A 20165-nucleotide genomic window follows, 5' to 3' on the forward strand; every position below is an offset into this window, starting at 1 on the left:
ATGTTTACAAATACATTTGCAGAACATACAGTGTATGTTAATTCATTGATATTTTCATGATTTCAACCAGTTTTTTTTAAATTTTGCAACTCAAATCCAATACTCGTCTATGGGCATTCATATACCAGATAAGTGTGACACATGTGCACACGTGCAACAGCAAACACCTCACTTCTTCACACCTCACACACAGTTTCCGTTAAGAGGGGTACTGACCGGGGGTCGACAGGGGAGGGTGTCTCATCAGTCACATCAGTTCAACTTGCTCTGCGATCAAGATGCACGTATACTGCACCGTATTTGTCCTTCAAACGGTCTCCTGGTTTGCAGGTAAAATAAGATGTTATTTCCAATAAATACGGAGTCCTTTAGGAAGAATTAAGAATCTCGTCTTTTATGTGACTGTTTCTTCACATCAGAGGCAGCAGAGAGCGACATTGTGGGCGGAAAGGTTGCGAAGCCTCATTCCAAGCCCTACATGGCGTCCCTGCAAATCCAAGGAGCGCACTGGTGTGGCGGGATACTAATTCGTGAGGACTTTGTTCTGACTGCCGCCCATTGCAAAATGTAAGTTTACACTGCAAGACTGGTAACGCTTCTAAAACGCGTTTTTACGCAAATAACTCCATTCCATTTTTTTTAATGCTCCAAATCAGACGGCGTTTGTGTATCTGTATGATTGTGAACAGACATGACTTCGGTTTGTGGGAGGAAGCTGGAGCATGCACACAATCCACCTAGACAGACGCAGTCAAACCTCGTTTTTTTGTACGCCTCCAGTTGCAAGTTTTTGCTTTTCGTACAATATTGCACGTAAGTCCGTTTGCCCCGTACTGAATCATTCTGCAAAATCGAGAGCCCAAACAAAAGCACCCTACGCGCTACTGAATCACTATCAGTGCGTTTTTTTTTTTTTGAACTTGTGCACAGCTGCTAAATGGCCCACAAAGGGGCCCCCCAAAAAAGTTGCACGTGCCAGCACTTTGATGAAGGTCAGAAACGCTACTGAGTTTGCTCTCGCCAGAAGAGTCCGCATCAAAAAATAAGTCCATTCATCATTTGTAATTATTTCTCATTTTCTGTATGTAAAAATAGAATTATTCTCTATAAAATGTATTTTTGTTCATATTTCCGAGTGTCTGGAACAGATTAATTGGATTTATATTATTTTCTACGGGAAAATTGCCTCGGGTTTTGTCGAACCGTTTGGAACGTACAAAAACCTGAGGTACCACTGTACTATGTCACGTGGTGGCTTACAGCCTTGTGATTGGATTCCAAGATGCAGAGAGACACCGGTGGCAATTTAAATTAGTTTAACACTTTTAGTCGTAAGTTAATATACAGTCCAAAACTTGACCCGGGCACAGCCACGGGAAAAATACAAGAACTAAAGGCGCTGCACGATAAGCAAGGCAGCAAAAAAACCCAAAATAGCAAAAGGCAAAAATTAAGGTCGCTGCACAAAAAACTACGCAGGAAAAAAGGAAAATGCAAAAATACAAAACAAGGAAGAAATGAACAAAACTAAGTACTAAACTGGCAAGACACGAAAATAAACAAGGAGCTTGTAGCAAAAACTGAGAAATGAACTAAGCTAGGCCAACACAAGGTAGACCGAGCAAGGTGCAAGGAAAACCAAAGTCAATAGCTTGAGCAGCGAAACTTGTATTAGTAGTATACAAGGGATCAAAAATCACGGCAAGAAGTCTAGAGCTCGAACTCACAAGAACTAAACATGTCCAGGTATGCAAGATAGCAAGAACATCAGAACGAGAGCATGGTCACCTAGCATGAGAAGACAATCCAGCAAAAGCTAGGCATCATGGCGAGAGCTAAATAGTCCAATGATGATTGATCACAGGTGTGCCAGGAACTCCTCCCCTAGGCAGGCAGGTGTGCTGCAACGACAAACCATTAGATGGCAGCAGAACAGCGGCTCAAAGTATGACACTCTATTTTTGCTGTGATAGACGTTAGGGCAGTGTTTCTCAATTATTTTCCGTCATGGCCCCATTAGAGGACAGACATTTTTCAAGCCCCCAATTTAATGCCATTAAGAACCTGCAGCATTTATTTATTTATCGGTACAAACCATTGTATAAGTTACTGGCACAACACCATTCAAGCATTAAAGGAAAACGCCACTTTTTATTTTGCTCATCATCCACAATCCTAATGTGAGACAAGAACACACACCTCTCTCTTTTTTGTGCGCTCTAAAGATATAAAAACAGCTAAAAAGACGCAGCTAAGAATGCACTTAACGGGAAACACTTATTCGGCCTATAAAGCCTTCTGAAAAAAACTCCAAAAAAGCGGCAACAATGCTCCATTTTCATGTATTAACCAAGCTACTGTACAGCGTCATTGTTATTATCATGACTAACATTGTTACGCCGACCGAACTACATAAAGGGTGTATTGACACCTTGCCACACCACACACACACACAGGTGTTTAAATAGCGAGCTTTGTAGGTGGCAAAGGTGTGTCCCATTACGTGCAGCAATGAGATGTCTCTTTTTATCTGTTTTTATGCCCTAGTGAGGACAAGTGGTACAGAAAATGGATGGATGGATCTTTAGAACGCACAGACAAGAGAAAGACGTGTGTTCATGTCTCATAAGGATTGTGGATGATGGCCAAAGTTAAAAATTAAAGTTAAGAAGCACTGCAATAAGAGGAATTGCCTTATGATCAGTCCAGGGTGTACCAGCTGTCATAGGATCCAGCACATCCGCGACCAATCATGATGTTTCGTGGTTTAGGCATTCTGAAGACACATTCAAAGACACTGTGATGCTGAGTCGTATTTTACACCGGTCACTAGGTGTCAGTAGTGCTACTGTAATGTTCGGTGACAAATTGATCACCGGAACAACAGGCTTTTATTGCAGGTTTGGATTATAACAGGCACAATAATCCCTAATACGGGCTACTGATGAGCCCAAAATAAAACTCAATTGTGAACCCCAGACGTCACTTCCCCTCCACCCACCACTCATCTCCCCTAGCACCGGAACACATTTACAGTAACACATACGAGCACAAGTCTTATTTATGTCTTAAATGGCTTCTTTTTTGTTATTATGTCTACTATATTGGGTGTAAAGGTGACTATAGGGGTGTTATTTCATGTCTAGAGAGCTCTAATAATGCTAATAAAAAAATGTGTTTAGAAGGTCTTTGCTATAACTATGCAAGAATTCCATTTATAAATAGAAATCCTGCATCGCAGAAATTCACTTATCACAGTCCAGTCTGGAACCAATTAAGAAACGAGAGGTAACTGTACAGTGTATGAAAAAAATTCTAGCGTCCGCTGTTTATTTTTTCCTTATGCTTGCCAGCGATCATCAGCCAATGACAGTCGTACTAGGAGCACATGACATCACCAAGAAGGAGAAAAGTCAGCAACATATCCAAGTGGCTCAGTTCCATCCTCATCCAAATTTCGTCGGCGAGTACAGTTATGACATTATGCTACTGAAGGTAAACAAAAAAAGGAAAATGACCAAAACTGATGCCGCGTACTAATTTCTCCAGCTTTCATAAATGTGTCTGCCGCTTGTAGAGCAAAATTCCCATGACAAGTTTAAGCTCCGCTCTGCTTTCTTTCAGTTGAAACACACGGCCAAACTGAACAGGTATGTCAAAGTGATCGAACTCCCCAAGAAGAATGGGAAGATCCCTGCCAACATTAGATGTACTGTTGCTGGATGGGGCCAAACTGCAAAGCAGTCAAGCACCTCACCCGTACTAAAAGAGACCACCGAGAAAATACAGTTCAGCTTCGAGTGCAAATTCATCTGGAAACAGTACTTTCGGTCTGATCACATGACATGCACCAGGCCTGACAAGTGGGGAGGGGTTTGCCAGGTAAACACAATCCAGACACGTACCATAAAACACGTTTATTAGTACCGTAAAAATTATAACTCAGTGACAAATCTTTGTATTCCATTTCCAAGGGGGATTCCGGGGGTCCATTAATCTGCAACACCAAGCCTGAAGGAATAACAGCTTTCACCGAAAAAGACAACTGCAGTAATCCCAAGAATCCACATGTCTTCATTAGAATCCACCCCTTCCTCCCCTGGATTAAGGAAGTGATGAAGGGGAATGTTGTGGCTTGAGCCCAGTACACTTTTCATTTACTTTGCTTAGTAAAAAGAGTTAAAGAAGCATGTACAGTCAGTCAGAAAGTTTTCAGACCCCCACCACCATAGGGTCTAAATCAGTGACGTGCGGTCAGGAGAGGCAAAAACAGATCATGATAACACAAAATAAAAATTATTAGAAATATATTTTCTGAATTTTCTGATCAAATACAAGGAGTGCGCGAGCCGAGCCTGTCGTCTGAGTGTCGTCTGGATGGCGATTTGTGTTTGTCAGCATGTCGCAAACATTTTGAGTCAAATTATGATTCTACATCATGACTTTCTACCGCCCACGTAATGTCTTTAATGTAAGTGTGACAACATTATCCTTGCTAAATGCTGAAAAATCTTTTTAACTACGCAAATGCATGGAGGATTATACTGTAAATCCAGGCTCAACAGACGGTGATCAGACTTTTACAACAAAGTATCAGTTTTTCCTGGAGAAGGAAAGGCTTCATGTACTTCATATACAAATAAAATGTCTTCAGTTTATTAAAAAAAAACTAAACAACTAATAAACCTTTATTAATGTAAAAAAAAAAACAACCAAAAAAACTGCACTGCACATTACTGGTCGAAATATACAATTACAAAAACAGAATAATTCATACTATGCTCATATTTTGACTTAAAGTGACAGGTAATGATACAAGAAAGTGGTAAATACTGACACATGGATGACAAAATATTTACCATAATCATTATTATTTATTACTTTATTAAAACAATTTTGAGGGAAACACAATCTTTTCCATCATCCGAAACGTAGGGGTGTCCAAACCACATGCAGAAAAATTGGGATACATTTCTAGGAAAATGAAGAGTGTGCTAATCAGTCATAAATTTTGATATTAGATATGCCGGTATTTTGTAAGAGTATGACACATTTTGGAAATGGTGTTTATCAAAATGTAAAAAAAAAAAAAAAAAAAAAATTGAAAAAAATTCTAATTTTTATTTATCTATCCATTAGCTGATCAAAAGTTTAAGACTACAGCCTTAAAAATTGAAAATATGGAACAAAATCTGTCTTTTATGTCATTTTCTGCCACATTCTCATGATGACAAAGGTAAAAGCCTTTCTGTCACGGCAGAATTGTTCTCTTCCAACTCTCTATTTTTTGTCTCTTTTACCAGGTTCTTCTTTGAGATTATATTTAGAATGTGATTACAATCCACCCGTCATAAATTTGGATATTTGCGAGAAGTATGACAAATTTCGGAAATGGAGGTAATCAAAATGTAAAAAAAAAAAAAAAAAAAAAAAAAAAAACCTGGAAAAAAAAAAAATAGTATTTATCTATTTATTTTTAATATACAATTTGCCACTTTCTTGTGTCATTTCCAGCTAAATGATAACCACTATTTAAAAAAAATCTATATATTATTGCGCATACAATGATGAGAAATATACATTTAAAAAAACATTTCTTGGCATTAGACTGTTACAGCGTGAGCAAAAATGATGCTGGTCTGAAGACTTTCTGACTGCGGTGTACGTGTATATCTGTTGCATTCGTGTTTTGAGTTGTTTTTTTAGCATATTGCTTATTCTTCTGTCGACTTCTTTCATCAAGTGTTTTACCTGCATCTGAATCTTCGTTGACACTGTGAAAAGGTGTTCAAGTCATGCAAAGAAGGGAATGCAAGTGCAACTGCGGTGGTGGAAAGTCAAAACCACAGCGCCTGTTCAGTTTGTCAGTCATAGTGCAAACTCTTGAAGTTGAAGCGCTTTCGGTCCGTGAAGCCTGTCATCTGCAGAGATACAATTTTGACGGTTTTAGATTTTTATGGATCCATTATATATGCATTTTGAAAAAGTTGACAAAAATTAAATAAATGCTTTTGAAAAAAATATTCAGATACTATTTGACTAAAATACTTGAGATGCCAAACTCACCTGACTTGGGTCTCTTGTGAAATATCTTTTCTCTATCACCTGTTTGGAGACAACATCACTTTGTACATTTAAAGACACAGGAGCAATTAGCATATTTTAGCAAGCTCACTTGAGGTACAATAAAACGAAAAGGAAGTGTCATCCTCCTAATACAGACGTGTCCAAAGTGAGGCTCGGGGGCCCATTTTCAGCCTGCAGCTTGTTTTTTTATTGGCCCTCGGCATATTATAAAAATAAAATTAATTGATTTTAATGTCTAGCTAAGATGCGGCTACAGTTGTTGTGGGGCTTATGTCCCAGGACCACCATAGAATGGCAAAAAAAACATGAGTAATTGAGGCGCCCTTAAAAACATTCTAAACAAACCTTCCTACACTCACAGTGCAACCAAAAATAACACAATGTAACGGCACCACACTGACTATGTGGGTATCAAAATAAATGGTTACACGCTATACTGTACATGCAAAACAATACTATTGAGGATAAGCGGCATAGAAGATGGATGGGTTTGTGCTCTGTAAATAAGGGTGTAAATATCAAATCAATTTGCTGCAAATAAAGAAGACCTCGTCGAGCAAGTTGAAGTCTGCCTCTGACTACTTCTTGTGCAACTCCAATGTAGCCCAAACGATATGGGTTTTCTACCAACAAACGGCCTAATTATGGAGATTATTAGTACAAGATGGTGAGCTTTCCCTATAAGTACTGTGTATTTATAATCAACCATTGTATATTATGGTTGGTTGAATAAGGCTGAATAATTCAAATTCAATTTACTCCATCAAAAACACACTGATTGTGCATGTTCTGTGAAAATGTTTCACCTTGTCAAAGAATCTGCTCAGCTTCACTGCATTGGATGTTCCTGCAGCCAAGTATCTCAGATTAGTGCAGTCCTGGAGAAGCAAAGCACACACAAACAATAAAAATGACGCCTCTTCTTTCTGTCCCGCAAATATAGATGAGACGATTCAATCTTTGAAAGTCTGGTGAATGATTTGCTACCACATTGTCTTCTTTAGTGCAACCACTAGGCGTCGCCATACGTTGAGTTGTCAGCTGTAAGCAATCGTACCTACATGAACAAAATCCTACAAACCCGGAGTACAAGTACTTGCGCAAGTACAGCATCAAAATGCACAAAGAAGCAATTTATCTGCAATTAAACTTCAACAGGCTATTCATCAGCTGATCAAAAGTTTAAAACGACAGCCTTAAAAATAAAAAATATGAAACTTTTATGTCACTTTCTGCCACATTCTCATGATGGCAAAGGTAAAAGTCTTTCTGTGTTTGAGCATGGCAGAATTCTTCTCCCACTCTCTATTTTTTGCCTCTTTCACCAAGTTCTTCTTTGAGGCTATACTTACAATGTGATGACAATCCACCAGTCTTAAGTGTTTAGCACTGTCCTGTACAATACTTTAGTGGCTTTAGGAATGACAACGTTGACCTACGAGATTGATCTCCTCCGCGTTGAAGTCTTCAGATAAAAAGGCCGTCCGGGTGAGAACTTCACTTCGTTTGTTCTCAGGAATCTGGTCAAACTTGGTGCCAATCAGCAGCAAAGGCACCGGGTTCTCAGCAAACTGTTCACGGTCATAGTCACTGCAGGATAGAACAATATTTGTCTCCAGTAGCTAAAAAAAATAAATTGAAAAAGACTTACCCATTAGAGACAATAACTCCTGTTGGAGAAGAATCCTTGTTTAAAGCTTCAAGTGACCAACGATAGAGGTTCTGAGAGGACTTCTTATTTGTCAGATCGTGCACCAAAATAATTCCTGAAATGCCAAGTCAACAGGTTAAAATAATAATAATAATAATGATGCTAACAATTATGCATGGAACTTACTCTACCATTGACTGAATTGTAAAAGACAGCTCTGGTGCTTTTGATGCTGCTGGCACTGCCAACAGAGCCCCCAACGTCCCATAACTCAATGTAGTAGGTCTTTTCATCTGGGGTTCCTTCTTTGTAGTCTTGGACCTGTTATGGAAAAAAAATATAGCAACAAATTCAAATGTTATAAAAGGACCGCATACACGAACACTATAAACGCTTAAATGTAAGCTTACCCGTACATCTACAGAGCAGCCAACAGTCCATGATGGATTTCCTAAAACCTGGTTCTGGCACAAAAGATGCACTAAGGAGGACTTTCCTACACCTGTAATGACAATGCACAGTGACTGGGGTACAGAATGCAATCATATAAGTTAGGATCAGTATAGAAAAAACACATGCACCAACTGCTGAAGTGTCATATTTGTATTTGTATTTATTATTGTATTGTATTAAATGTATGATATTTAGCAGGCAATAGTTTACAAATTTCGTAAAGTAAACAATCGCATATGCACTATCTGTAGCGAAAAGTCAAGAGTCACTTGAGTGAGCCTTGCAGATGTAACATTATCATGTTATTGAGGTTTAAATGATAATGCGGCATACTGTACTTTGGAGTAAAGTTATAAAAGGCCTTTATACACAGACATGGAGTTGCTGAAGAAGAACGCACTTACCGGAATCTCCTAAAACTAACACCTTTACTCTATCAAGAGAAGCCATGATCTGACAGGAGCGACCCGGAAAAAAACATATGAAGCCCCGCCCATGTTCAAGATAAGCTACTGCTATGGGTCTTTACGAAATAGAGCCTCAACATGCTTCCTTCTTATTGGTTAAACTTGTTCTTCTCAGCCAATTGCAATTTCAGAACATCTTAAGTCTTGGTTTTGCGTTTTTATTTCCGGAGTAGCTCCACAAACTAAAACCAGGGCGCATGCTAGTAAACCTTAGTCGGTGCCGAACTTTAAACAACATAATGTTTCCCTAGTTTATTTGTTGGACATTGTGTTTTCTTTGAGATGAGACAGAACAAAGGAACGGTTTAGTGTTTTTTTTGGTTTAATATCAAAGCAGGTAAGGTAAACCGTTCTTTTCTAGCTATTTCACTTGGACTGTAGTTTTAGACAACCTAATGGACGAGAGCTAATACCTGTAGTAGCCGTAGTTTGAAGCGGCTCAATTTAAGTAACTGAAGCAGCAATGGTTTCGACATCCTTTACATTCAACCAGCGTTGCTTTGTTTGGTAGATAAGCAAAAATTACGGTTTGTTTTAGTTAACTTCGAATATGCTTAACGGTGTTGCATTAACATATAATCAGACATTTTTTTTACCCTTCCATTCAACACGTCCGAAAAGGAGTTGTAAGAAGTAGATCTTATTTAACCCTAACCCGTCTCAGCAATTACTGATAGTTAGGTCACTTCCTGATTGGTTACCATTTTTAAATAGGAAAATAAAATTATAAGGACTGTGCAATAGCGAAGTTAATAGATACGGTTTTGCAGATGTCTTATTCAGTAATAGAAATTAATTAATAACAGGAACATTGTATGATGATAAATAAGCACATCCTATATAAACAACAAAAATAACAATATTTACATGTAGAAGTAAAAACACAACACCTGGAGATGTATTATATCACATCAGTTCTTGCATGGATACAATTTGTGATATAATGTGTGACCAAAGCTTCTACACCCTTTCCCCAAGTTTGTGCATGCTTTGTCATATGTGCACCTTGTTATAAAGAAAGACCGCTTTGGTACCTAACCAGTTGGACCCCCTGCCTCCCTCCATAGCACCAGATGATGGAACCAGAACTGTTAACTGAGGTTCCTGCTGCGCTGAAGCGGCTGGCCAAGATGGTGGTGCGGGGTTTTTACGGGGTAGAGCATGCCTTGGCCCTGGATGTGCTCATTCGCAATCCTTGTGTACGTGAGGAGGACATGCTGGAGCTCCTCAAGTTTGACCGCAAACAGCTCCGCTCTGTACTCAACACTCTGAAAGCTGACAAGTTTGTCAAGTGTCGTATGAGAGTGGAGACGGCCCCCGATGGCAAGACGACGCGGCACAACTACTATTTCATCAATTACAGGTAAAATAGGTTCTTGTTGATTATTACATCAACATCAGTTTCCTCCCACAGTTAAAAAAAAAACATGCACTCTAAATTGCCCCGATGTGTGGATGTAATTGTGTCAATAGTAGGGATGGGCGATATAGCCTAATATCCATATTGCGATATACAGTACATTGCAGCCTCTTCCAATCACAATGTATTCATTGGCATATAAATTATAATAGAACCTTTTCAGAGCACGTTAAAAAGGGCCCAAAGTGGCCGCAGCTCCCAAAAAAGACACATTATTAGTGAAGCGTAACGGACATAAACATGCAAAATTGGGGGCTTTCAGTCAGCAACCAAGTTACAGGTTCATGCAGCTTTAAAAAACGCATTAGTCCCAGCACCACGTAAGACGACCGCTCTCATTTAGCACACAATGTATATGAAATCTTCAAGATTAAACACTTTCAATGCACAACATCATCAAACTTACTTATTTGTTCTCCTTTCTTCTGCACTTTACTACCTGTACTGTTCACATGAGGCATTTGAGTGCAGTATGTAAAGCTCAGATAATGTAGTCACGCTGTTTTTAATTTTTTTTCCACATACCCTCTACGGCAGTTTGGGAACCCAGGCCCTAAAGGTGTCTTCTGTCGAGCTGGATGATAAATTTGAAGTCAATCTGACTTACGGGGTCAAACTTTAGGGCAGTGGTCCCCAACCTTTTTTGACCCACGGACCGGCTTGTGTTCCCACAAATCTCCCGTGGACCGGGTGGGGGTTGGTACATTATACCGATCTAATTTATCTTATTTATTATGTATTGTGTAAAACTAAGACATGAATATCATCAAATTAAAAGCACAAAATGAATGCCGACCCACCATCCACCAGTTCAAGTTCCAGCCAAGTTTTTCCAGAGAGATTATTACATCGCTGTTTGACGTGTGTGGTAAAAGGCAGTGTGCTAGCATGAATTAACTTGAGACAAATGTGCACATTAGCACTCAATAAGTCATCAAAACTTACCTTCATGCATTCCCACATTGTATCAGCATTTGATACCACATATGAGGTGAAAGAAAAATGGTAAAAATACAGTAGTAGTCTATCTGTGCGGCATGAGATAAAGTTAGCACACACACAATGGACATGCGTCAAGTGAGACGGATGTAACAGAGAGAATCCGGCCACTTTTCAAAATTAAAAAAAAAAATAATTAAAAAAAATAAAATAGGAAATTATTTTTTCTTTCTGACCCAAGGGTTGGGGATCACAGCTTTAGGGGATTAATAACAGCGCCACCAGGTGGTGTAGTTGTGGTGTAGAACTACATATAATAGCGCAGGGAACACAGTAGGGGTGCATGTTTTGCCATAATTTCATGTTTTTGTGTGCAGCAGAAATAAGTAGGCTCAGCTTACACCAACAAATACAGCAGTTTCAAATACAGTTTTCTTACTCCCTGGTTTTCATTGGATTTGGTGAAAATATTGCTGAAATTATGTCATGGTTTTCATATGGCCAAACAGTGCGCCTAACAAACTAGTCGAGTGCATCCACACACCGGTGACTCAGTCTCTGAAGAATGGATAGTGGTTCTTTTGGAGTTTGGAGACACTGTAGATGTGTTTGGGTGGTTTATTTATTCATACTCATATTCATAGAACACACACAAAACAATGAACAACTGGTATCTGTCTCCTTTCTTTGCGCTGTTCGCTGATGATGCGTTCAAGTGTACTATGTATTTCTGAGTGTTAGACAAATCTATGCTCTTGAAAAAAAAAAAAAAAAATGAAGTGCCAGACCTTTTGATAAAGGAAGTGAGAAACAAGTCTTCAGTAAAGTTAGAAGTGATGTTAAATGTACATTTATCATTTATTCATCATTTATATGTATTTTGCTTTTTCTCACGTAAAACTAATTCTTCTTTGTAAAATATGTTTTGTGTTCATATTTTTGAACACAAGAAAGGCAGTAGAATATGAATGAATGAATGATACACACATTTCCGATTCGACGTGACAGGGTCCTGGTGAACGTGGTCAAGTACAAACTGGACCACATGCGACGGCGTATCGAAACGGATGAACGCGACTCGACCAACCGTGCCTCATTCCGATGCCCCTGCTGCTTCTCCACTTTCACGGATCTGGAAGCCAACCAGCTGTTTGATCCCATGTCAGGTAAACTGTCATTGTTGCCTCCGCCAAGTAGATTACTTTTTTTGGGCCATTTTTTGTCTTTACCGTATGCAAAAGCTAACCATCAAGTCCATATTTAGTTTTCCACTTCACTGACTGATATGGATGAATTTAATATTATAATAGTCACAGTACCAGAGATCACAACGATGCCCACAAGTGTGACTTAATATTGGGATTTCATAATGAAGGTGCATTTTTAATATCTAGTTTTTGGTTCCGACTGTCATATTTACAACAGCTATGTTTCTGGCTTTGTGTGGTTAATCTGATCTGCTCAAATTACAATCAACAATGGCCACAGAAATTAGCATATACTCAGTCACACACAGCTTGAGTAACATTTTTATTCATTTATTTTGGTGCCCAGAGAAAAGTAATTTACTATTGACTGCTAACACACACCGTATATAAATGAACTACACTCGCCCCTCGCTACTGTACGAGTCGAATGTCGCGGCTTCACCCTATCACGGTAATCATGCTGTGATGTGGTTGAATACGTTTTATTTGTATTATTTCTTTTAAAAAAAAATGCATATTGAATTTTATTAAATTTTATGCCTAAATAAGCATTTTCAAGCATAAAAATGATTAAATGAACTAAAATACAGAAGACTCAGAAGATTCAGAAGACTCATTCAAAGACGCTTGGATAATAGGTAGTATTCTGCACTGGTCAGTACAATAGGTGTCAGTAATGTTACCAACACACAAGCACCAGACTTGATCCCCGGAGCAACAGGCTTTTATTGCAGGTTTGCATTATCTCACAATAAACCCTAATAAAAATCCCTAATAAAGACACGTGCTACTGTTACAGCCGCAACGCACGGCAAGCTAAAATACAACAGTGAACCCCCGACGTCGCTTCCTGTCGGCCCCGGAACAAATTTACAGCAACACGCACAAGTCTTATTAATGTCTTAAATGGCTTATTTTTTCTTATTGTGTCAATTATATTGGGTAATACGAGTGTAAAGATGACTATGGGGTGTTCTTTCCGGCCCAGAGGGCTCTAATAATGTTAAAAAGAAAGTAGAAGGTCGAAGGAATCCTACTGTCACGTCTTGGTCGGGTCTGGAACCAAATAACGTGCTGTAATGGAAGCCCATTGTAAAGCAGCATTCTTCTTTTTGGCCAGCAGAGGATGACTCTTCAACTAAATTGCTAGTTTCAGACTGATGCTTTGTAAACTCATTTTTTAAAATAATCTGCACAACAAAGAAGGATGGTGTTTAGATTATGAAGAGGTTACCATGTTAGATTGTAACACTGCTCATGCTTTGTAGTCCAGAAATGACTTTTGCTAACTGAATTTGCCAATGGGCAGACAGCTTTATATGTGACAGCTATCTGCCTTAAGCTGTTGGCGTTTGCTGAACTGTGACAGTAATGGGTCAAGTTTTATGCTTGCAAAGACTGATGTCAGCATGACGACACAAAACTCTGTTGTTAGCTACAATTACAGTAAAAAAAAAACAACCCACTGCAATTCAAAATGTATATGTATTTTTTTTTTTAGATTATATAATAATTTTCTTGCATCTTTGTCTGAGAAGAAGGTATGTAGGTTTCAGTGTTTTTCCAGGTTTTGTGGATGTGTTTGACACAAACAGTCAGGCATAAAGTAGGTGTGGGTTTGTGCTAATGCTGGAACAGTTCCCATTATTGATGGTGAAATCAGCACGGGAAGCAGATGGCCTCTGACAGGAAGCAAAGTGTCTGTGTGTGTGTGTGTGTGTGTGCGTGTGTGTACAAGAGCCCAAAACCCTCAGAAGCACAGTGCAGTGTTCATAACATCCCCTTGTGAGGGAAAGAGACGCACAGGAAGAAACTAGTTACCTTTGGGGGGGAGATGGCCTGCAACGTCATTAAAGCTAAAATGCTTGAAACAAGTCCAACACTGAGCTTGTAATTTTAGTTGTATATGTAAAAAAACATGAAAATAATGGCACACTATTTGTACATTTGACTGTAAAAAGTTTTTTTAAAAACATAAAAAAAACTTGCTAGACAACAGTTTTGGTGCTTGCTAGGGAAGTCCCATATTGGGTATAATCTAAGGTTACTCAAAAGGGGTACGGCATGGATCGTTGCATCGTATTTTTTAATATACTGCTCATGGTTGCGTGTATGTCAAAGGAAAAGGGGCGCGTGGTTTGCAATGGACAGTCTCTCTTTATTCAGATCACTCTCGTGCCTCAGGTACATTCCGTTGCACATTCTGTCAAACGGGGGTGGAAGAGGATGAGTCGGTGTGTCCCGATGCCAGGACACTTGTGGCTCGATTCAATGAGCAGATCGAGCCCATCTTCGGGCTTCTGCGTGAGACCGAAGACGTGAACTTGTCTCATGACCTGTTGGAGCCCGAGCCGACAGAGATCCCTGCCCTCAAGCAGAGGTCAGTTTCTGCCCACTCGGTCACTACCCGTACCATCAAGTCTGAAGCAAAGAAACCTAATAACGTGGATTTCTCTTCTAGCCGTGAACGTGCTGCGGCAGCTGGGACCAACGCTGCAAGTGGCCCACACCGGGAAGCCTGGTCCAACAAAGGCTCAGTATACGCCGACCTTTACACCCAGAATGTTGTTATCAATATGGATGAGCAGGATGACCAGCAGAAGCATGCTGGTGAGGGCAAAGCACCCAAAGAGAGGCCCATCTGGTTGACCCAGAGTACAGTGCAGGGTGCTTACAGCGAGACAGATATGCTCAAGAACCGTAAGTGTGTTTGTTTTTTTTTTTCTTGCTTGTTGACCAGTCTTGGGTAGATACATATTTTATTATTCCAATGAGGGAAAACAAGGAAGTGGTGTTTTGTCCTTCTGTTACATTTGATGGATAAGCCCAATGCCCAACCTTTTAAATTTGGCGCTATCTGTTTACCCTCGCTCATAAACATGCTATAATGCACCTGGTTTGCCAGAGAATAACAAGACGGTGATCGCTATTGCCAGCTTAGCAACTAGTGATGCATGTATCGATTTTGTGATATCGTTACACCAAGAGTATTGAATGAGTATCGATTACTGTCATTGAGTATCGATGAAAATGACCAAGTCCTCCTACTATAAATATAGAAAAAATATATATTTACTATATTTATTTAAAAAATCTGAGTACGTACGAAATAATCGATTCTTAGAAGCCTCGTGATGCGGATATTGACGATCATTAATCGATTAATAAATATCAAAATAATCGATGCTGACAGAACAAAAAAAAATTAACAAGAAGACGGAAAGCGGAAATGCCGCCTGGAAAGTTTATGGTGGTGCACCTAAGTGTAAGACGCTACCAGAATGGCTGAGCGTAAACCCCGACCCGTACCCGATTTAAATCGAGCGCCTGGAAGCAGCTGTGGCTTTCACGTAGTTGAAGGTAAAATGAGCTGGACAAGAGCCAGACATTATGCAAGCTTTGTCATACAAGCTTAACATATTTTGGGAACAGGAAAAATATGAGAAACCACATAGCACATTTCCACCCGAACGAGGAGGAAAAACAGCCAGCTGAAGTTGCTGCCAACCAGAGAACCATCGAGCAGGCGATAACTAATTTTCCAGCCAACTCGGAAAAGGCGAAGCGAATCACAAAGTCAATCGCAACTTTTATTGTGAAGGATTTGCGGCCGTATTTGATTGTTGAGAAGCAGGGCTTGTTGTGCTTTGTTGGCCACTTTGGAACACAGATACGCAACATTATTTCACTGACACTGCAATTGTGAATAAGGGCAGCAGAAAAATTCCGCATAAAAAAAAATGGGCAAACTATTAATCACAAAAAAGATGCATCGACAACCGTTTTATCATCCCATCGCAGGCCTGTTAATCGTAATCGTATCGAACTGTGAGGTGGCCAGAGATTCCCACCCCTATTATACATGTACTGTATATCAGGGGTCCACGCACGTTTTCAGCATGCAAGTTACAAGTCAAAATGATCTACCTCTTTCTATAAAACATAGAACATATATAAAATCTAACTAGTTAACTTTGAAATACTATTGTAAATATGAATGATAAGTATTTCACAAGTTTACAGGTAATCAAAGTAGTTGATATCATAATTACAGTATATTCAATATGGCAATAAAGATAATTACACATAATTCCTCAATTGCGCAGATAACCTGAGTACTGGTAATATGTCAGTCAGAATAGCTGCGTAACGTTCATTAGACACACAGTTCATGTATTGCATGCTATCATACAACAATTGAAAACGATTATGCAAAAGACAACGTAGCCGAAGTCGAGGCAACATATTAAAAAGGTTTCAGCAATGAGCACATTTTCCATTTCATCATGAAATAATAGTTTAAGAAGCGGACGTGTAGATAACAGTAATTTCTGTAGTGGAGTTCATGACGCGAAGCAAAGCCATCAAACAATACATTTTTATTTTTCTACATAACTAGCCGCTACAAGTGAACAGATAACTTTTGTGATAGATATAAGCATGTTACCGCTGAGTTAGTTTATCCGTAATCAGAATAAGAAAGATGAAAGTTGCGTCTCCGTGTGTAGCTTGAAACGCCGCGGGGGAGCAAGAGCAAATCAGGAGAGGAGCTTAATGTCAGCTGACTGATGTCATATGACATCGACAAAATACACATTAAAATGCCAAATAAGTAATCGGTATCAGGGGGGTGAGATGGTATCGGCCATCACTTTTTTAGTGACATTGTCGCTATAATTAGCGAGTAATCAGACCCCTCTAGATACTCGTTTAAAAAAAACAAACAAAAGCAATTAGTAACAAATCTAGTGAAGAAATTTCACGACTCTGACATGAAAGCACGTATTGCACTTCTCAGCAAGCAGCGAGTATTGCTGGGGGCCCCTCTCTGGTGTCAATACAGTGTCAATATTCGCCGCCCTACTCTGCCTCGCATTGGCTCTGATCTGGAGACAGCTGTGGGGCCTTCTCGTCGATGCCTGCCCCCAGACTGCCAAAACTCAGCAACGCCGAGTGTGTAAGGCACACAGAGTGACCACAAGCGGTTATTCAGAGACTCGGTGCACGCAAAAAATTATTTTTATGTACCCCGACTGTGTTTTTTTTATGCATGCAAATACGCCCATGTAAAAGCACTCTCAGGCAGCTGCGTCTTTGACACTGAGGAAAAAGGATAAGTGACAGAAGAAAGTTAATTTGTACTTCTAAACATATTTGTTTTGCTTTTAATGTTTTTTTTTTTGTTGTTGTTTTTTTTTACTTGCTTTTTGGAAATGCGTCAGGGCCAATTATGCAAATTTGACAATTGCATCATCCCACCACTGCCACAAATAGATTGCAGTCCTGTGGGAAACATTGAGTCTCTTTGTTGTTCCGTTTTGGTTGTCATGACAACCAATCTTTAGTCGACACAGGTTATCTCCTCCAGTTGATGCCCTTCACTGAGCTCCCTTATGCTGATATTGTGCAACAGCCAAGGGCACATAGCAATCATGAAATAATCAAAGGTTTGATTAGTGTATGACTGAGCAAGCATCGCTCATTAATCCGGTCTCATAGAAACTGCGTGCATTTTGCGTTAACGGATTTTCGTTGCATGTCACCTTGAGAAATTGCTGCATATTACAAATAGTTTGTGTTCCACAGAGGGAGACATGACAACTGGGATCCAGGATGGAGCAAATCATCCTGGAGCTGGGCAGGTTGATGAAAATGAAGAGGTGATGCAGGCTCTGCTCATCCACGAGAAGCGAGCTGTGGCTGGGGCAGGCGGAGGCGGAGCAAATGCCGCCGCCAGGGGGCTCACGTCTGCCTCAGCCAACGCCAGTGACTCAGAGAGCGACACCAGTGAATCCGACGACGAGATGCCCTCGGCTCCTCTCCCTCATGCCGCCGCCGCCGCTCCTCACCGGGTGGCAGAGGACGAAGAGGAGGATGATGACGAATTTGAGGAGGTGGGAGACGAGCCAATGGTGACGGTGGGAGGCCGCCCGTTTTCTTATCGGGAAGTGAGCCAGAGGCCAGAGCTGGTGGAGCAAATGTCTGCACAGGAGAAAGACGCCTACATTGAGATGGGACAAAACCTCTTTCAAGACATGTACTTTTGAATATGTACTTTTTTTTTTTTTTACTTTTACATTTACCTTTACCTTGCTGACCCTTTTTTACTCAGCACTAGTTTTCATGAAGCATTTCCATTCAGCAACATGTTCATTGCATGCACAAAAGAGTGTTGCCTCAGAGGTCACTCTCTGTATAGTATTCCCTCCCAAGTATTTTCCACATCTTGGAAGCTAGCTACCTGCATTTTGTGCCAATGTGTTCTTTGTTTGTTTTATTTTCACTGCAGCTGTTAAACAGATGCTCACAGCCAGCTGGCTTGTTTCACGAAACATTTTGCTGGAGTGATTACCGCTGTTTACCTACGGATAAAAATCTGTTAAACTTGGTTCTGAAAATCACAGTACACAGTACACACCTGATCAAAATATTAAGACCAGTTGAAAAATTGCAAGAATTTACATTTTGCACTGTTGGATCTTGAGGTTCTTAAAGCTTCACATTGCAAAAAGAAGAAATAGGAGTGAGACAAAAAAAAATTGAGTAAGCAGTTTATTGCAAACAAGCATTAAAGTGGAATAGGCCGATCAAAAGTTGGTCAAAAGACCACAGCCTTTAAAAGACAAAATCATGATCTCTTGATGGCAAAGGCAAAAAAAAGCTTTCTCTGCTTGAACGTGGTCGGATTGTTGAGCTGCATAAGCAAGGGCTCTCGCAGCGCACCATTGATGCTGAGGTTGGACGCAGTAAGACTTCTTCACAGATCCTGAGGGTTATGGAACAAAATATAACTGGTTCCGATTGGCTGTCCGACAAGACACGGGACGATCCTCGGCCCAAATGAAGGTTGTTACTTGTGCCGAGTGCGGCCCCATAACCATCAGACGGCATCTGCGAGACAAGGGTTTCGAGAACAAAAAACGTCTTTAAAGGCCTCGTCTCCTCCAAGGCCACAGAATTACCCGTTTGGAATTTGCAAAAGAGCACCAAACATGGGATATTGAAAGGTGGAAGAAAGTTTTATTCTCCGATGAGAAAAAACTTGAACCTTGAGGGTCCTGATGGCTTCTAACGTTATTGGCACGACAAGGAGATCTCATCTGACGTGTTTTCCACCTGGCATAGGGGAGGGGCGTCATCATGATCTGGGGTGCTTTTTCCTTCAATAGAACATTGGAGCTTCAGGTTGTGGAGGGGCGTCAAACGTCAACTATTTTGATCACTCGTGTCGGAAAAGCTCAGGCAATCCTGAAGGAAAGGGGGAAATGTGTTGTGATCACATAGTAAAACCCAGCAAGCAACCAATAATAAAATGTATTTCTGTCTGGAATGCGAAAAATGAAAGTCAACTGAATGATAATACAATGTACATCTTCAATTATTGTTAACAACAATTGGATACACAATTTTGAAGTTATTTGGATATTTTTATAATTTACAAAAGGTTCACCCCTTGCAGGTTCACCCCTACTAATATTTGGTTAACTGTCGCTTAACATCGCTGATGGTCCGGTCACTCTACTGCTGGGGTCTCAAACTCACGGTGCGCAGGTAGCCATATTTTATGGCCCCCTGTCAACATACAAGTTTAGTGTTATTGTGGCCTGCATTGAAATTGTGGCAAACTTAAATCCCACAACTGATGGTGAGAGGCACTTTAATTGGGCAACTCTGAACTCGCAGTGAGCTTGAACACTATGCCGCAAGGCATGCTAGGAAGCTGGAAACACTCCCAGCTGCACGGTGTAAGACGTGTCAAACTCGTGCCCTGGAGGGCTGAGACGCTGCAGGTTTTCTCTCCAACCAGTTTCTTCAGCAGGTGATTTAATTGATGAGCTCCTTCTCTCAAACTGAAGGTGTTGATCATTAAAATCACCTGCTTTAGTGACTGGCTGGAAAGAAAACCTACAGTGTCTCGGCCCTCCATGGCACGAGTTTGA

The 20165-nt window shown here is 40.2% G+C and overlaps 3 protein-coding genes across 4 annotated transcripts; 2 read left to right on the forward strand and 1 right to left on the reverse strand.

Annotated features, from left to right (window-relative positions):
* Positions 1 to 108: 108 nt before the first annotated feature.
* LOC129187536 (granzyme B-like) lies at positions 109 to 4709 on the forward strand. Its single transcript, XM_054786974.1, has 5 exons — positions 109 to 330; positions 420 to 567; positions 3354 to 3495; positions 3625 to 3882; positions 3975 to 4709. Exons 1-5 carry the CDS (start codon positions 279 to 281, stop codon positions 4137 to 4139), a joined length of 765 nt encoding a protein of 254 aa, XP_054642949.1. The 5' UTR covers positions 109 to 278; the 3' UTR covers positions 4140 to 4709.
* Positions 4710 to 5439: 730 nt separating this feature from the next.
* rabl3 (RAB, member of RAS oncogene family-like 3) lies at positions 5440 to 8673 on the reverse strand. Of its 2 annotated transcripts, none has more exons than XM_054786973.1 (8): positions 8596 to 8673; positions 8155 to 8240; positions 7930 to 8059; positions 7739 to 7853; positions 7527 to 7677; positions 6894 to 6965; positions 6067 to 6105; positions 5440 to 5921 (listed from the first exon to the last, which is right to left on the reverse strand). In XM_054786973.1, the coding sequence occupies exons 1-8, from the start codon at positions 8639 to 8641 to the stop codon at positions 5865 to 5867; spliced, it is 696 nt and encodes a 231-aa protein (XP_054642948.1). In that variant the 5' UTR covers positions 8642 to 8673; the 3' UTR covers positions 5440 to 5864. The 2 variants fall into 2 exon arrangements, with proteins under 2 accessions (XP_054642948.1, XP_054642947.1); XM_054786972.1 differs by having other exon boundaries at positions 8149 to 8240.
* Positions 8674 to 8836: 163 nt separating this feature from the next.
* Positions 8837 to 18613, forward strand: gtf2e1 (general transcription factor IIE, polypeptide 1, alpha). Its single transcript, XM_054788325.1, has 6 exons — positions 8837 to 8995; positions 9726 to 10021; positions 12026 to 12183; positions 14410 to 14605; positions 14687 to 14925; positions 17812 to 18613. Exons 2-6 carry the CDS (start codon positions 9732 to 9734, stop codon positions 18270 to 18272), a joined length of 1344 nt encoding a protein of 447 aa, XP_054644300.1. The 5' UTR covers positions 8837 to 8995; positions 9726 to 9731; the 3' UTR covers positions 18273 to 18613.
* Positions 18614 to 20165: the final 1552 nt, after the last annotated feature.

This window comes from Dunckerocampus dactyliophorus, chromosome 9 (assembly GCF_027744805.1).
Source record: "Dunckerocampus dactyliophorus isolate RoL2022-P2 chromosome 9, RoL_Ddac_1.1, whole genome shotgun sequence".
Lineage (NCBI taxonomy): Eukaryota > Metazoa > Chordata > Actinopteri > Syngnathiformes > Syngnathidae > Dunckerocampus > Dunckerocampus dactyliophorus.

Coding starts and splice junctions, on each gene's coding strand:
- LOC129187536 (XM_054786974.1), top strand. CDS start 279: ATGCACGTATACTGCACCGTATTTGTCCTTCAAACGGTCTCCTGGTTT. Junction 331..419: donor AACGGTCTCCTGGTTTGCAG/GTAAAATAAGAT, acceptor TCTTCACATCAG/AGGCAGCAGAGAGCGACATT. Junction 3,883..3,974: donor AGTGGGGAGGGGTTTGCCAG/GTAAACACAATC, acceptor TCCATTTCCAAG/GGGGATTCCGGGGGTCCATT.
- rabl3 (XM_054786972.1), bottom strand. CDS start 8,641: ATGGCTTCTCTTGATAGAGTAAAGGTGTTAGTTTTAGGAGATTCCG. Junction 6,106..6,893: donor TGAGCAGATTCTTTGACAAG/GTGAAACATTTT, acceptor GTCTCCAAACAG/GTGATAGAGAAAAGATATTT. Junction 5,922..6,066: donor TCACAAGAGACCCAAGTCAG/GTGAGTTTGGCA, acceptor GTATCTCTGCAG/ATGACAGGCTTCACGGACCG.
- gtf2e1 (XM_054788325.1), top strand. CDS start 9,732: ATGATGGAACCAGAACTGTTAACTGAGGTTCCTGCTGCGCTGAAGCGG. Junction 12,184..14,409: donor GCTGTTTGATCCCATGTCAG/GTAAACTGTCAT, acceptor CTCGTGCCTCAG/GTACATTCCGTTGCACATTC. Junction 14,606..14,686: donor ATCCCTGCCCTCAAGCAGAG/GTCAGTTTCTGC, acceptor TTTCTCTTCTAG/CCGTGAACGTGCTGCGGCAG.